General features: G+C 33.8%; 1 protein-coding gene across 3 annotated transcripts; it reads right to left on the reverse strand.

Annotated features, from left to right (window-relative positions):
* Window positions 1-5,823: 5,823 nt before the first annotated feature.
* cept1b (choline/ethanolamine phosphotransferase 1b) lies at window positions 5,824-14,649 on the reverse strand. Of its 3 annotated transcripts, none has more exons than XM_051105325.1 (10): window positions 14,464-14,649; window positions 13,021-13,131; window positions 12,514-12,944; window positions 12,295-12,442; window positions 10,647-10,788; window positions 10,296-10,380; window positions 9,629-9,760; window positions 7,222-7,380; window positions 7,015-7,140; window positions 5,824-6,944 (listed from the first exon to the last, which is right to left on the reverse strand). In XM_051105325.1, the coding sequence occupies exons 3-10, from the start codon at window positions 12,859-12,861 to the stop codon at window positions 6,825-6,827; spliced, it is 1,260 nt and encodes a 419-aa protein (XP_050961282.1). In that variant the 5' UTR covers window positions 12,862-12,944; window positions 13,021-13,131; window positions 14,464-14,649; the 3' UTR covers window positions 5,824-6,824. The 3 variants fall into 3 exon arrangements, with proteins under 3 accessions (XP_050961282.1, XP_050961280.1, XP_050961283.1); XM_051105323.1 differs by lacking the exon at window positions 10,296-10,380 and adding an exon at window positions 9,999-10,083 and having other exon boundaries at window positions 14,464-14,645; XM_051105326.1 differs by lacking the exons at window positions 10,296-10,380; window positions 14,464-14,649 and adding exons at window positions 9,999-10,083; window positions 14,290-14,457.
* Window positions 14,650-14,682: the final 33 nt, after the last annotated feature.

The raw sequence follows: 14,682 nt of genomic DNA on the forward strand, positions 1-14,682 counted from the left end.
ATATTATGTACGCGACTAGAGATTTCGTAAGAAGCAGGGTGTAGGTTTAATTTTGGCATTGGTGGGGACATAACAGCAGACAACAGACGTTTGTTTTATCAAAATTATTATAGGGACAACTTATTGTCTGGATATTAGGAACATGTCATTGCGTGTCTGCTTAATTCTACACCCTTGAAAACCATAACAAGCGATGTCCGACCTTTTTTTCCCTTAAATATGAAGAGATCAAACAGATTCATTAGTTCATCCGATTTCACAAAACGCTTATGGAATTCTAAAATAAATATTATAATCCTGTTGATGATTTATTAATTTGTTTGCCAATGAACCACACAGAAACATTTTGATTAGATTTATTCATGTTCATCTGATCTCATTTTGTGACTTCTTTGTGTTTTAAAAGATGATTTCTTTGGACTGTTGGACTACTCATAAGAGAATATATAATAAAATATAACTTCATTTGTGTTTCCTGCTAGCTAAATTTCACATAAACAAAAATCTCTTTTCCTTAATTTAAAGTTGATCTAGACAGGTACATACTACACAGTTCTGTTCATCCTAAGTCAATGAAAACTGCATCTCTCATCCTGTGTGTCCTCTTAAGATGTACATTTGTTACTTTTTTTATTAACCCGGCAACACGTATGAAAAGTAAACATAGTTTAAAAAAATGGCATTTGTAGTAAAACTGGTTATATACAAATACATCTTAAAGGTGCTATTTTCATCCAGTCAAATGTTATGTCAGTTCTATTTTTTTGTGATGTTTGTGTAAAGTAAAAAAAAAAAGAAACAGGAAGTGTATCGGGACCAGTATGTTTACATCTGACGAAATGGTCTATAAAGAAAACCACTGTTGATTAAAAGGGATATGTATTTGTGTGTACTTCTTTCTTTTTTCTTTTTGTTTTTAGAACTGTATTTCCTTAATATTTTGTACTGTTTAAATGAAACAAACAAAAAAAAAAAGATCCGATCTGAATTAAATGATTCGCGATCCGAAGTTCCGATCTGAATCAAATGATTCGCGATCCGCGCTCCGAGTTCCGAAAAAATTGAACTTCGGATAGTTCGTGAATTATTTCGCGAATGAATGATTCGCGATCCCGCTCCGAAACTCCTATTTGAATCAAATGATTCGCGATCCGAAGTTCCGATCTGAATCAAATGATTCGAGATTATTTCAGATCAGAACGTGAATCGCGAATCATTAATTCGCGAAATGATTTACGAACTATCCGAAGTTCCAGTCAAATGATTCGCGAACTCGCTCCGTTCCGAACTGAATCAAATGGTTTGCAAACCATCGTTTCAGATCGGGAGCGTGAATCGCGAAATGATTCACGAACTATTCGAAGTCCAAATCAAATGAATCGCGAACCCGCTCCTTTCCGATCTATCAAATGGTTCGCGAACCATAATTTCAAATAGGGACCTCGGAGCGTGAATCGCGAATCATTCATTCGCGAAATGATTCACGAACTATCCGAAGTTCCTGTCAAATGATTTGCGAACTGTCATTTCAGTTCGGGACTTTGAGCGCGGGTCGCGAATCATTCATTCGCAAAATGATTCACGAACTATTCGAAGTTCCAATCAAATGATTCGCGAACCCGCTCTGTTCCGATCTGAATCAAATGATTCGTGAACCATCATATCAGATCGGGACTTTGGAGCGCGGATCACGAATCATTCATTCGCGAAATGATTCACGAACTATCCGCAGTATCCGAAGTTCCGAAATTTGAGCTATCCGAAGCTCAAATCAAATGATTCGCGATCCCGCTTCGTTCCGATCTGAACCAAATGATTCGCGAACTATCATTCCAAATTGGGACCTTGGAGCGCGGATCGCGAATCATTCATTCGCGAAAAGATTCACGAACTATCAAATGATTCGCGAGCCAATCAATTCGCAATTCGTAAATGAATCGCTCTTTTGGTCTGGTTTTTGCTAGTGAATCATTTTAACTGAACGATCGAAGTCACGAGTTTGAATCAATCGGAGCGGTTCCAGCGAAAATGACTCACTCAATTGATTCGGTTTGTCTGTTCCTCCGTTTTTCGCGTCTTCAGTCATGTTTACACGACACTGTCAGTACTACTACTGGCTTAGCTCGCTAGTTTAGTAACCTTAACTGAAATAAGAGGGAAAAAAGTACAATATTAACAAATAAAATATCCATATTTCCATTCCAAAGAAAACATCCAACACAAATCTACTCCAGGTGAGGTAGCCGGTTTACTGCTAACTAGTGAAACACTCAGAAACACTAATGACGAGCTGCAGCTCAAAATACATGTTAGATGGAAACATTGTGCATTATGATGGAGTTTGTAGCTTAATTCACTATGTTTGAAATAGTTTAAGCTGCAGTTCAGTTGCTGACACATCAAGAAATAAAACCAGTTGAAATGCATCCAGTCATGAGAAGTCAATCTTACATGTATCAGTATATATTGTCATAAATATTTGAGAAGTGATTGTATCTGCATGTATTAGATTAGAGTGACACTCAATGTAAAAAGAGCAAATGGGAGAAGCATATAGACACAAAACAGCAGCTTTTCAGTAAAGATTATATTACATTTCGGGTGTATTTTAGTAAGTTTGTAGTGTCTCTGTACCATATATTTCTGTTTAATGAGGCTTTGGACAGGTTAACGTTTGCTGAAGTGCTTAAAAACAAAACAAACAAAACAAAACAAAAAACACCAGTTATCATAAATATAGCAATCTTTATTTTACAGGTGCTTTTATTCAAAAATCAGAGCAATGTTACAATCAAACCAACAGTTTGTTATGAGTCTATGAAACAGGCGGTTTTTACATCACTGAATGTGTATGTCATGAGAGAAATAACAAACAAACAAAGATATCATCGGACGTTTCCATCTGCAAGATTTAATGAGCGCTTAAATCCGCTGTCTCTCTAGTTAAAGTGGAAAAAAAAAACTCCCAGAAAGGATTTGGCAACAAGCGACGTCTAACAAAACGAATCAAAGCTTATGATTAAAGTGTGAACAGACGAACGTTTATACTGCAAGAGATGAAGAATACTACACATTTAATATCTCTCATACTGATAAAGATATGGAAGAACCGCAGACGATGAAGCAGTAAAACAGAAATTCATCAAGTGGAAATCAACTATTAAGAGTTTAATCATCTGCAAATAAAAGATCATTAATAACATCAATTGCACAAACTTGTCAAAAGTCATTTCAACTTGTTTTTTTTTTTGGGTGGCAGCATCGAGCTGTTTCTACAAACTACAATTTATCACTTCATTATTTATGTATTTATTTATTTATTTATTTTACATCATATGACTCGCCTGAGAGGGACGTTTAGAAATAAAAATCCATGAAAATAACCAGAACGGCATGCAAATGTCAAAACTTTATATTTAAGGCAACTTTTGACATGTGAAATACTTCATAATTAAAGTAGACACTAATGAACGGTAATTAACAGACTGATTCACTAGAGATACTCTGGGAATAAGCATTAATGAAGGCCGATGAATACCTCGAATATTAGAAGAAAATAAACTTAAGCTCATTTCAGGATCTCTCAGAAAATCTGGTGTAAAACGAAGCAAATTGTTCAGGAAGTTGACAACGCCACAGGAAAGACATGTAAGACACCTTTAAAATGTCTTTGAACTTTCTGAGACTGAAATACTTCCAGAAGAAACCGATTCTTGGCATTTTGGATTTTAACGTCTGATCTTTTCAGGCAGAATGAAGCAAAGTAAAACCAGGTGAATCTCAGGAAAAATCACTTTTCAGCACTAAATCAAAAGAAACAGGAAGTTACATTTAGAACTACTATGATTTTTTTATTTTTTATTTCTATGACAAATAAGCCTAATGTTTACAAAACATGATCAATATTATTTAAATTGTACAATTTTAAGCACATAATGGCAGTACTTATGTTTATACTGATTGAAATTTAAAAAAAAATACTGTATTGTATTTAAATTAGTGTTGTCAAATGATTAATCGTGATTAATCGCATCCAAAATAAGTTTTTGTTTACATGTTTGTGTACTGTGTATATTTGTTATGTACATATGTGAACAAAAACTTTACTTTAGATGCGATTAATCACATTCAAAATAAAAGTTTTTGCTTACATAATGTGTCTGTGTATATTTATTATGTATATATTTAAACAAAAACTTTTATTTTGGATGCGATTAATCGATTGATCGCAATTAATCACATCTAAAAATGTGGAAAAAGTTTTTGTTTACTGTGTACATTTATGTATATATACAAAGATAAACTTATTTTGGATGCGATTAATTGATTAATCATGATTAATTGCATCCAAAATAAAAGTTTTTGTTTACATATTATGTGTTTGTACTGTGCACATTTATTATGAATATATGTGAAGAAAAACTTTTGTTCTGAATGCGATTAATTACATCTAAACGTTTTTGTTTACTGTGTATATTTTTTATGTATATATGTAAACAAAAACTTATTTTGGATGTGAGTAATTGATCAATCATGATTAATCACATACAGACATGAAATATGTAAAAATGTTTATTTTGGATGTGATTAATCACAATGAATCGATAAATCACATCCAAACGAAAAAGTGTATACTGTGTATATTTATTATGTAAATATGTAAACAAAAACTTATTTTGGATGCGATTGCGATTAAGCACGATTAATCATTTGACAGCACTCACTTAATTTGTCATTTTTAATGTGATTAATTATGTGATGATTAATCGATTAATTGCGATTAATCAGATCTGAAATAAGTTTTTGTTTACTGTGTATATTTATTATGTATATGTGTTTATTAGATGTGATTAATTAACTAATCATGATTAATCGCGATTAACTGCACCCAAAATAAAAGGTTTTGTTTGCATATGCAAACAAATACATTTATTTTGGATGTGATTAATCATGATTAATCCCAATCAAAATAAAACTTTTTGTTTACATAATATATGTGCATGTACTGTGTAAATTTATTATGTATATATGTAAACAAAAACTTATTTTGGATGCAATTAATCAAGAGTAATCACATCTAAAATAAGTCTTTCTTTACTGTGTATATTTATTATGCATATATGTAAAGAGAAACCATTTTGAATGTGATTAATCGATTAATTATGATTAATCACATCCATAATAAAAGTTTTTGTTTACATAATGTGTGTATACTGTATATATTAATTATGTATATATGTAAACAAAAACATATTTGGGATGTGATTAATCGCAATTAATCACAAATAAAAAACAAAAATAAAAGTATATTATGTAAACAAAACCTTTTTATTTTGGATGTGATTTATCAATTAATCGAGATTAATTACATCGAGAATAAAGGTTTTTGTTTACATACATTTATTTTGGATGTGATTAATCATGATTAATTGATTAATAACATGCAAAATAAAAGTTTTGGTATACATAATATGTAATATGTAAAAAATGTATTTTAGCTGCAATTAATAGCGATTAATCACATCTAAAGTAAAACTTTTTGTTTGTAGTATATATTATGTATATATGTACGCAAAAACTTAAATTTTGGATGCAATTAATCGTGATTAATCATATCCAAAATAAAAGTTTTTGTTTACATAATATATGTATATAAATAATACACTACTGTGTATATTTATTATGTATATATTTAAACAAAAAAACGCATTTTGGATGCGATTAATTGCGATTAAGCACGATTAATCGTTTGACGGCACTCACTTAAAATAATACATTTAAAAATAGCTTTTATTTTCCTTCTAAACATAGTTTATGTTTTGAATCATTTTAGTGTGAAACATGACATTGTGAGATTCACCCAGCAGGCACGGCGTGAGACACAAAAATCTAAACGAATGAAAACTCAGGGACGAGCCAATAAATTAAGTGCTTTCCATTTAAAACAAAACGACAGAAACATCCTTTAAAGAAACGACGAAACGGAGTGATGAAGGGAAAAATACAGCCCGATTAAAACGCAAAACATAGACGTACGTAAACAAAGTAAACGCTCTCACAAAATCATCATTAGCAGCCACAAAATCATTGATCTGACTTCACTCGTTTAATCCAATTCAAACACGTGAGAACGAGTCTTTAAAACCATAATACAGACCCCGATGCATCATGGGTAACAAAGAGCGAGAAACATTTCCGATCTTCTTAAAACAATGACCTAAAGAAAAGTGACCTATCGGAAGTTCGTTAGTTCATTCATTAGTTTGTTCATTTATTTATTAGCTTGTTTCTTCATCAGATTTGGAGAAATGTAGCATTCTATCACTTGCTCACCAATGGATGTGAATGGGTGCCGTCAGAATGAAAGTCCAAACAGCTGGTAAAAGCATCATAATAATCATAAGTAATCCACACCACTCCAGTCCATCAGTAAACATCTTGAGAAGACAAAAGCTGAAACAAACATTAAGACGTTTAAAAATCCATAATAACACTTCCTCTGGTCTGAATCAGGAGAGAAATCTGCACAGATCAAGCAGCTTTGTTTCAAGATCTTCTTAAGATGTTAACTGATAGACTGGAGTGGTGTGGATTGTTGTGATGTTTATCAGCTGTTTGTATTGTCATTCTGACGGCACCCATTCACATCCATTGGTGTGCAGGTGATGGAATCCGATGAAGAAACAAACCCATTTTATTTTCACCTGAACTCCTCTTTTCTTCTAAGTGTAGAATGGTTTCAATCAGGATCCACTGGCTCTGGTTTAGTATCGGGATGAAAGTGCAGTAAGATGTAACCGTACGAACGAAGCCCACGTCAGTCATCACTCGAAGGCCGCCACTGTGTTCTGTGACTTGATCTTGAAGACACAGATGTGCAGGTGGGATGCGATCTCGTTGCAGACGCTCACGCAGTAGCGCACCAGATCGAAGAGAGACAGAATCTGACAGCAAAAGACAGTTATGAGACGTCATGCAAGACTTAAGTGTGAATCTAAGGCAACTCGGTCTTACCAGAGAAATCCACAACACCAGATACTCGTCGATGAAGCTGTTGAAATACTGATCGAGAAACAACAGGCCGGGACCCAGAAACGCCACGTCGTGAAGATGCATCTCGCTCTTCGTCATGTGAGCCACCTGAGCGGATCACCAGAGCAGGTCAGAGTCAAATTTAACTTTAGAAATTAAGACGTTCACAGTATATGTATATTCACTCACCACTAGTTTATTGGTGATTTTGGCAGATACGAAGCCGAAGGCTAGGATGTAGAGGCAGGGGTGTTTCTGGAAAAGCTGGACGGCTGATTTCTTATAAATCATCATGGCGAGGACGATAACGGAGCCGATGTGCAGGACGGGCGATAACACACTCGTGCCCTGAAACACACACACAGGTAGGTATATGCAGTTGAGAAAGTCACAATATATTTCAACCTAGAACCACCAAACTCTGCTCAGACCTTGTGCTGTATCTTTTCTAACTGAACGGACTTACAGCTTTCCTAAAAATGATGAATAAAACTGAAAAAAAAAAAATCCCATAGACTTACATTGACAGAATATTCAAATGAGCAACACTATTCAAACTCCAACTGTCAAAATTCAAATTTTCAAACTCCCAGAATCCCTTGAGACTCAGTCAAACTTCCCTTCCCATAGACTCATTTAAGCTTCCACTCGATCTAATCTATCTCACGCTAGTAATATGCTAATAACATGATAATCATGCTAGCAACTTCTTGGTAACATGCTAATCTTTCTAACAACATGCTAATCATGTTAGAAACATGCTATTAAAGTGCTAATGACATATTAATCAGGTTAGAAACATGTTAGTAACATGCTAATCATGCTAATAACGTGTTTGTAACTTGCTAATCATGTTAGTAACATGCTAATAATGTTAAAAACATGCTAGTCCTTGCTAACCATTCTAACAGCATACTAGTAACATGCTAATCATGCTAACAACATGCTAGTAACTTGTTAATCATGCTAGTAATATGTTAATCATACTAGAAAACTGCTAACAACATGCTAGTATATCACTACTAATGTTACTCAGTATTCTAGTAATTTGCTAACAACAGGCTAGTAACATGCTAATCATGCTAACAGCATGCTAATAACTTGTTAATCATGCTAGCAACTTTTTAGTAACATGCTAATCTTTCTAACAACATGCTAGTTATGTTAGAAACATGCTATTAACATGCTACTGATGTTAACCATGTTAGAAACATGTTAGCAACTTGCTAATCATGTTAATAACATGCTATCAATATGGAAATCATGTTAACAAGATGCTAGTAATGTGCTAATCATGGTAGAAACATGTTAGTAACTTGCTAATCATGCTAGAAACATGGAAAAAAACATGTTAGTAACTAGTTAATCATGCTAATAATATACTAGTAACATGCTAGCAGTTTGCTAATAATGCTAATATGTTAATCATTTTAGAAACATGCTAACAACATGTTAGTAACTTGTTAATTATGCTAACAATATGCTAATCGTCAAGTCACCTTTATTTATATAGCAGTTTTAACAATACAGATTGTGACAAAGCAGCTTTACAGTATTAAATAGGAAATAGTGCATCAATAATGCAAAATCATGCTAACATGCTTGTAACTTGCTAATCATGCAAGAAGCATGTTAAAAACATGTTAGTAACTTGCTAATCAAGCTAAAAACATGTTAATAACATGCTAATCATGCTAGCGACATAGTAACAACATGCTAGTAATTTGCTAATTATGATAACAACATGCTAGTAACATGTTAATCATGCAAGAAACATGCTAATATGCTAGTACCTTGTTAATCATGCTAGTAACTTGCTAATCATGCAAGAAGCATGTTAAAAACATGTTAGTAACTTGCTAATCAAGCTAAAAACATGTTAATAACATGCTAATCATGCTAGCGACATACTAACAACATGCTAGTAACATGTTAATCATGCAAGAAACATGCTAATATGCTAGTACCTTGTTAATCATGCTAGTAACTTACTAATCATGCAAGAAGCATGTTAAAAATGTTAGTATCTTGCTTATAAACTAAAAACATGCTAATCATGCTAGCGACATACTAGCAGCATGCTAGTAATTTGCTAATTATGATATCAACATGTTAATAACATGTTAATCATGCAAGAAACATGCTAGTACCTTGTTAATCATGTTAGTAACATGTTAATGCTAACAACATGCTAATAACTTGCTAATCATGTTAGAAACATGTTAAAAACATGCTAGTAACTTGTTAATCATGCTTAAAACATGCTAATAACATGTTAAAGACATACTAGCAACATGCTCTTAACATGCTAATCCTGTTAAAAACATGCTAACAATGTGTTAGTAATATGCTAATCACCCTAGCAACTGCCCTAAAAACCACCCCAAGTATCCTAGTAATGTTTTTCTATTCATCTGTTTTTCTGATAGACTGTATTGGCTTGAAAACTTTAGTCTTTAAAACTTTTACATTTCAAAGTACTTCAAAGCTTCAAACTTCAAGCTTTTAAAACTTTTGTCTAGGCTTTTCCAAGCCAGCTTACAATGTATCTACAAACTTTTCAATCTAGTTATGATATATATGATGATGTACGTACCGCTATAGTGGATCCGTTTTTCCCCACACCGCCTGTAAATATGACTCTGAAGTAATTGGTACAGGAGAAAACCACCCCGATAAATGTGCAAAGTGCTGGAATAATTTTCATTTGGATGTTTATTACGGGAATCTGTTGAATGTGAGACAACAAGAAACAATTACATTCAAATGCTTGAATATAAAATATATACAATATAACCCATTTTTACAAATATTTGAATGTTTTTAGTCCAAAATTAATGTAATATAATGTACAATATCCTAAGATACTCATAGCTAATGATTGGTGTGTGAGTGCTGATTATTTGAGGTGAACACACTCAGCTGAAGCGGTTATGATAATCACAGATGTGTGAGTGCTGGATTACCGGAGACTGCCAGAAAGCCGATCCGCCCACAGCAGCCAGCAGATACATCAGAATTATGAAGATCTGCACTTCTGTCACATCAATGCTGATCAGAGCGGAGGAGAGATTGGACATTAGACACAACACACACACGTGCGAGAGCGCGATCACGGCGCCGGCAGCTTCACAATCACACAGAGCTGATCTGAGTCTCAATCTCCATTGGAATCAATCAGGTTAAATAATTAGCGTTTCAGGCAGCTGATTGGTTCATTGCTCGCATCAGGCAGCCAGAAAGCCATTCGGCGTCGGATTTACCGTTACGTTCCAAAAGGCGGGGCCGATGGCGGCCGTGAACGCCGGCAACAACACGAGACAGATCTGCAGCTCTGTGACGTCAAATCTGCCCACGGGACAGTCACAAGAACAACCCTCAAACACACATATTACACCTGCTCTAATACAGGTGCAGTCGCATTTGCCAAATAGGCGAATTAAGACATTAGCATGTCTATTGTGAACCTGTTGTGAAATCTGGTTTGGACTGTGTGAGAGTTCACTGAAGAGCGTTAAATGTGATAAATGTGGCCACACCTTTCTATTAAAATAAAGCAGTAAATGTGTTTTTGCAGGACGTGTGGAACAGGAGTGGATGTGTTTGATACTCACATGCCGAAGCGCAGCGTGCCGGAGACGTACGTCTGCCAGTGAGCGCAGTAAAACATGAACATGCCGGCGAAACAGCAGAAGAACATCCAGTCGGGGTGAGTGCCCAGCTGAACCGCGATGCTCGTGCCCAAAACCACAAACACTGACACACAGAGAGAAAGAACATTTACACAAAATACACAACAGATTCATTTTGGGAATCAGAAAATGAGAAACAAACATATTTGAATAAAAATAAAAATCTAGTATGTATCATTTATTATAAATACAAATGTACATTTTAAATGTACATACATTATAGAATTTACATTATGCTATTATTAATATATTATTTAAACAAAAAATTGCTAATTATGCAAAATAACAATTATATTATAAAGTATTAGTAAATAAATAGGCAATAAAATATAATCATAATTTGTACATTATGTACAATTTCTATATTAATAATAGTCTTTATAAATAGTTTTTAAATGTATAAATTACATTATGTAATATACTATTAATTATTTGATATAAATATTCATTGAATAATAAATAAATTATATTTTAAATTTTATATTAACCTAACCCTAATTTACTTGTTTTATATTAAAATTTATGTACATTATATAACATTTCTACATTATTAATAGATTATACATTAACATTTAACATGTTTTTATATTAATATTCAGTAAAATATAAGATAATATGTAAGTGATATTATCTATAATACATATATAATGATATTATTATGAAATATATTATTATTTATACATTACTAATAAATGACACCTACATTTTTTTTTATTTTATATTTATATATATATATACATACATGCACAAGTACGTGTATAATGATGTACATTATATTGAATTTATACATGTATTATACATATGATTTTCATATTATACATATATAAACTTCATGCACATGCATTATCATTTACATTAAGTGATTATACATTATTTTATAATATTAAACATTATTATTTAATAATTGTTAATATTTTATATTATTTTTATAATATTAAATATTTGTGAAATTATTGGCATACATTATAATTTATATTATGTAATTGATTATTATTACGCATGTATATTATTTATGTACATTCGAATTTGTACAATAAATAACCAATAATAACTAATAAACAATAAATTGTACATAAATACATATTTATTGTATAAATATGACATAATGTATTATTAATATATTCTTTAATAATATTATATAATCTATAATTTATTTACATACATTATAATTTACATTACTTAATATTAAATTAATATGAAATGTGTATATATATATAATTTGCATTAACCTTTCATACTACATTATAATCTGCAAAATGCAATATATTGTTATGCTATTATATTCAATAAATGCAAATATATATTCCATATGTATACTGGACAGTACATAAATATAAATTATAAATATATAAATTTAAAGTATATTATTATTATTGATATAACACAACATTTAAAAGGCAGAGATATGAAAATAATATAAGTTTTTGTATAATCAAAAAACATATAAAATTGGCAAGTAATTTACATATCAAACTATGCAACTTAATGCACAAAAACATCTCAACATGAAAAATAACACTTAAAACAGTTAAAACACTGAGAACCGCCCTGAACAGTGTGTAATGGTCACCTGTGGAGAGCGAATCGCAGCCGTGGTCGAACAGCTCCCCCAGTGGTGAACTGCTGTTAGTGCGTCGCGCCTGTTTCCCATCGATGGCGTCCAGCGACTGATAGATGAACAGACCCACCGCACACAGGAGATACGCCCAGAGAGGAGCCTAAACACATGCGAATAAATGAGTTTGTTGTACGAATTCACAGTTTTTACGACAGTACGATTGCGCAGTACCTGTTCGGTGGCGGTTGGGCAGTAAAACACCAGCACCAGCGTGGTGAAGATGTTCGTCGCCAAACCGACGATGGTGATGAGGTTGGGCGCGATCCAGGGCGGCATCCTGCGCACCAGCCACTCCCAGTAGCGCTGCATGATGGGTTCGAGCAACGAGCGTCCCGAGCTGCTGTAGCGGTGCTCCTCCAGACGCTTCAGCTGGTGGCGGGACAGGACCGGCGCCGGCAGCTCGACCAGACGCCGCAGGGCGCCGGGGGCGAACCAGCACGATGAGTCCACGCCACGCCCCCGCTCGCGGATCACAGCCCCGCCCCCACGTCGCCCGTGAGGCCCCGCCAGCCCACTCATCACTCTCAGCCAATCACAGCCCGAGTCTGAGCCTGACTCCACCCACTGCGCGCTCGCAGAGCCACAGCAGGATTGCTGCACACCTTCGAACAGGTAAAAGTTCATTTATAACTGGAAAAATAGTCAGTTTAGAATGTCACAAAATGCTAATTATTTTACCTGTTCACCAATGGCGAGTTAGAAGATGCCGACAGGCCACGCCCCCAAACAAACGCCCCTCAAGCACACGTCACGCCGGCCGACCGTGCTGCACTTCCTGGTTCTTCAGCGCTGTGAGAAAACATTATTGCATTAATATTAAATACTTTTTAATATTTAATATTACTTTAATATTTTCAATAATTTTCACTCAATAAAATACTCAGGAGTTTTGTTATTTAATATAGGATTTGTATTATTAATACTCAGGATTTTTCCTTAATAAACTCAATAAAAAAAAAATACTTGGGATTTTGTTATTAAAAAAAAAATAAACTTGGAATTTTATTATTAAATTCAAGAACCCATTTTTACTCATAAATACTCATGATTTTTTACTCATTTTTACTCAATAAACATACTCAGAATTTTTATTATTAAATACTCAAGATTTTTTACCCATTTTTACTCATAAATACTCATGATTTTTACTCATTTTTACTTAATAAACATACTCAGAATTTGTATTATTAAATACTCAAGATTTTTACTCAAAAATACTCATTATTTAACATACTCAGGGTTTTTATTATTATTATTAAATATTCAGAATTTTTACTCATTTTACTCACAAAATACTCAGGGTTTCTATTTTTAAATACACAGGATTTCTACTCATTTTTACTCAAGGAAAATACTCAAGATTTTTATTACTAAATACTCAGAATTTTTACTCATTTTACTCACAAAATACTCAGGATGTTTATTATTAAATAGGATTTCTACTAATTTTTTTTACTCAAGATGTTTACTCAATAAACAACTCAGGATTAGTATTATTAAATACTCAAGATTTTTACTCAAAAATACTCATTATTTAACATACTCAGGGTTTTTATTATTATTATTAAATATTCAGAATTTTTACTCATTTTACTCACAAAATACTCAGGATTTTATAATTAAATACTAAAGTAGTAAATTACGCTTGATAAACAACTCGGAAATCCTGATATCAAATAAGTAAACGAATAAAAATCGTTGTAATACAGTAAATTTTCGCATTATAACATACACTTAAATAAATACCATGGTAATACCATGGTATTCTTCAAGGCGTCTTGTAAATACCTTGTTATTTGGTTGCTTTTATCGTTTAGTACTATGATATTGCGTTCTGATACATCATTGTACTTTTTAAAGACATGTCAGGCTACTAAAACCTGAGTAATAATAATGAATATGACATTATTGTATCACGATCATTATTATGTAACAGCAAATGTTTACTCTGTCAGTTTCAGTGATTCCGGGTTTAGTATGTCAGATGACTGTTTAATCACAGGTGTCTGTCACCGGTGGTCTGTCAGGGGTCTCCGGGCCAGTGTCTACGGTTGAGGGTTCGAGTCCCGATCCGGATCGCATGTTTGTTCGATCGTGTAACCTTCCAGCCGCGCAACTCACCGAGCAACTGCAGACAAACTCCAGATTCGGAGACGACGCGCGATCTGTCCGTTCGGCCCGGTGGAATCCTGACGTTTCGCCTCCGCTGTCGGTTCCGCCGGTCCCGGTCCGGTTAGCGCAAGCTGCTAGCGAAACGCCGCCGGTCACTTCCGGCGCAGCTCAAAACGGACGCGTCAAGAGTGTACCAGATGCGAGGAACTGCGCAAGCACGCGCAGAGA

Source organism: Labeo rohita, unplaced genomic scaffold (genome assembly GCF_022985175.1).
Source record: "Labeo rohita strain BAU-BD-2019 unplaced genomic scaffold, IGBB_LRoh.1.0 scaffold_96, whole genome shotgun sequence".
In the NCBI taxonomy this organism is placed as follows: domain Eukaryota; kingdom Metazoa; phylum Chordata; class Actinopteri; order Cypriniformes; family Cyprinidae; genus Labeo; species Labeo rohita.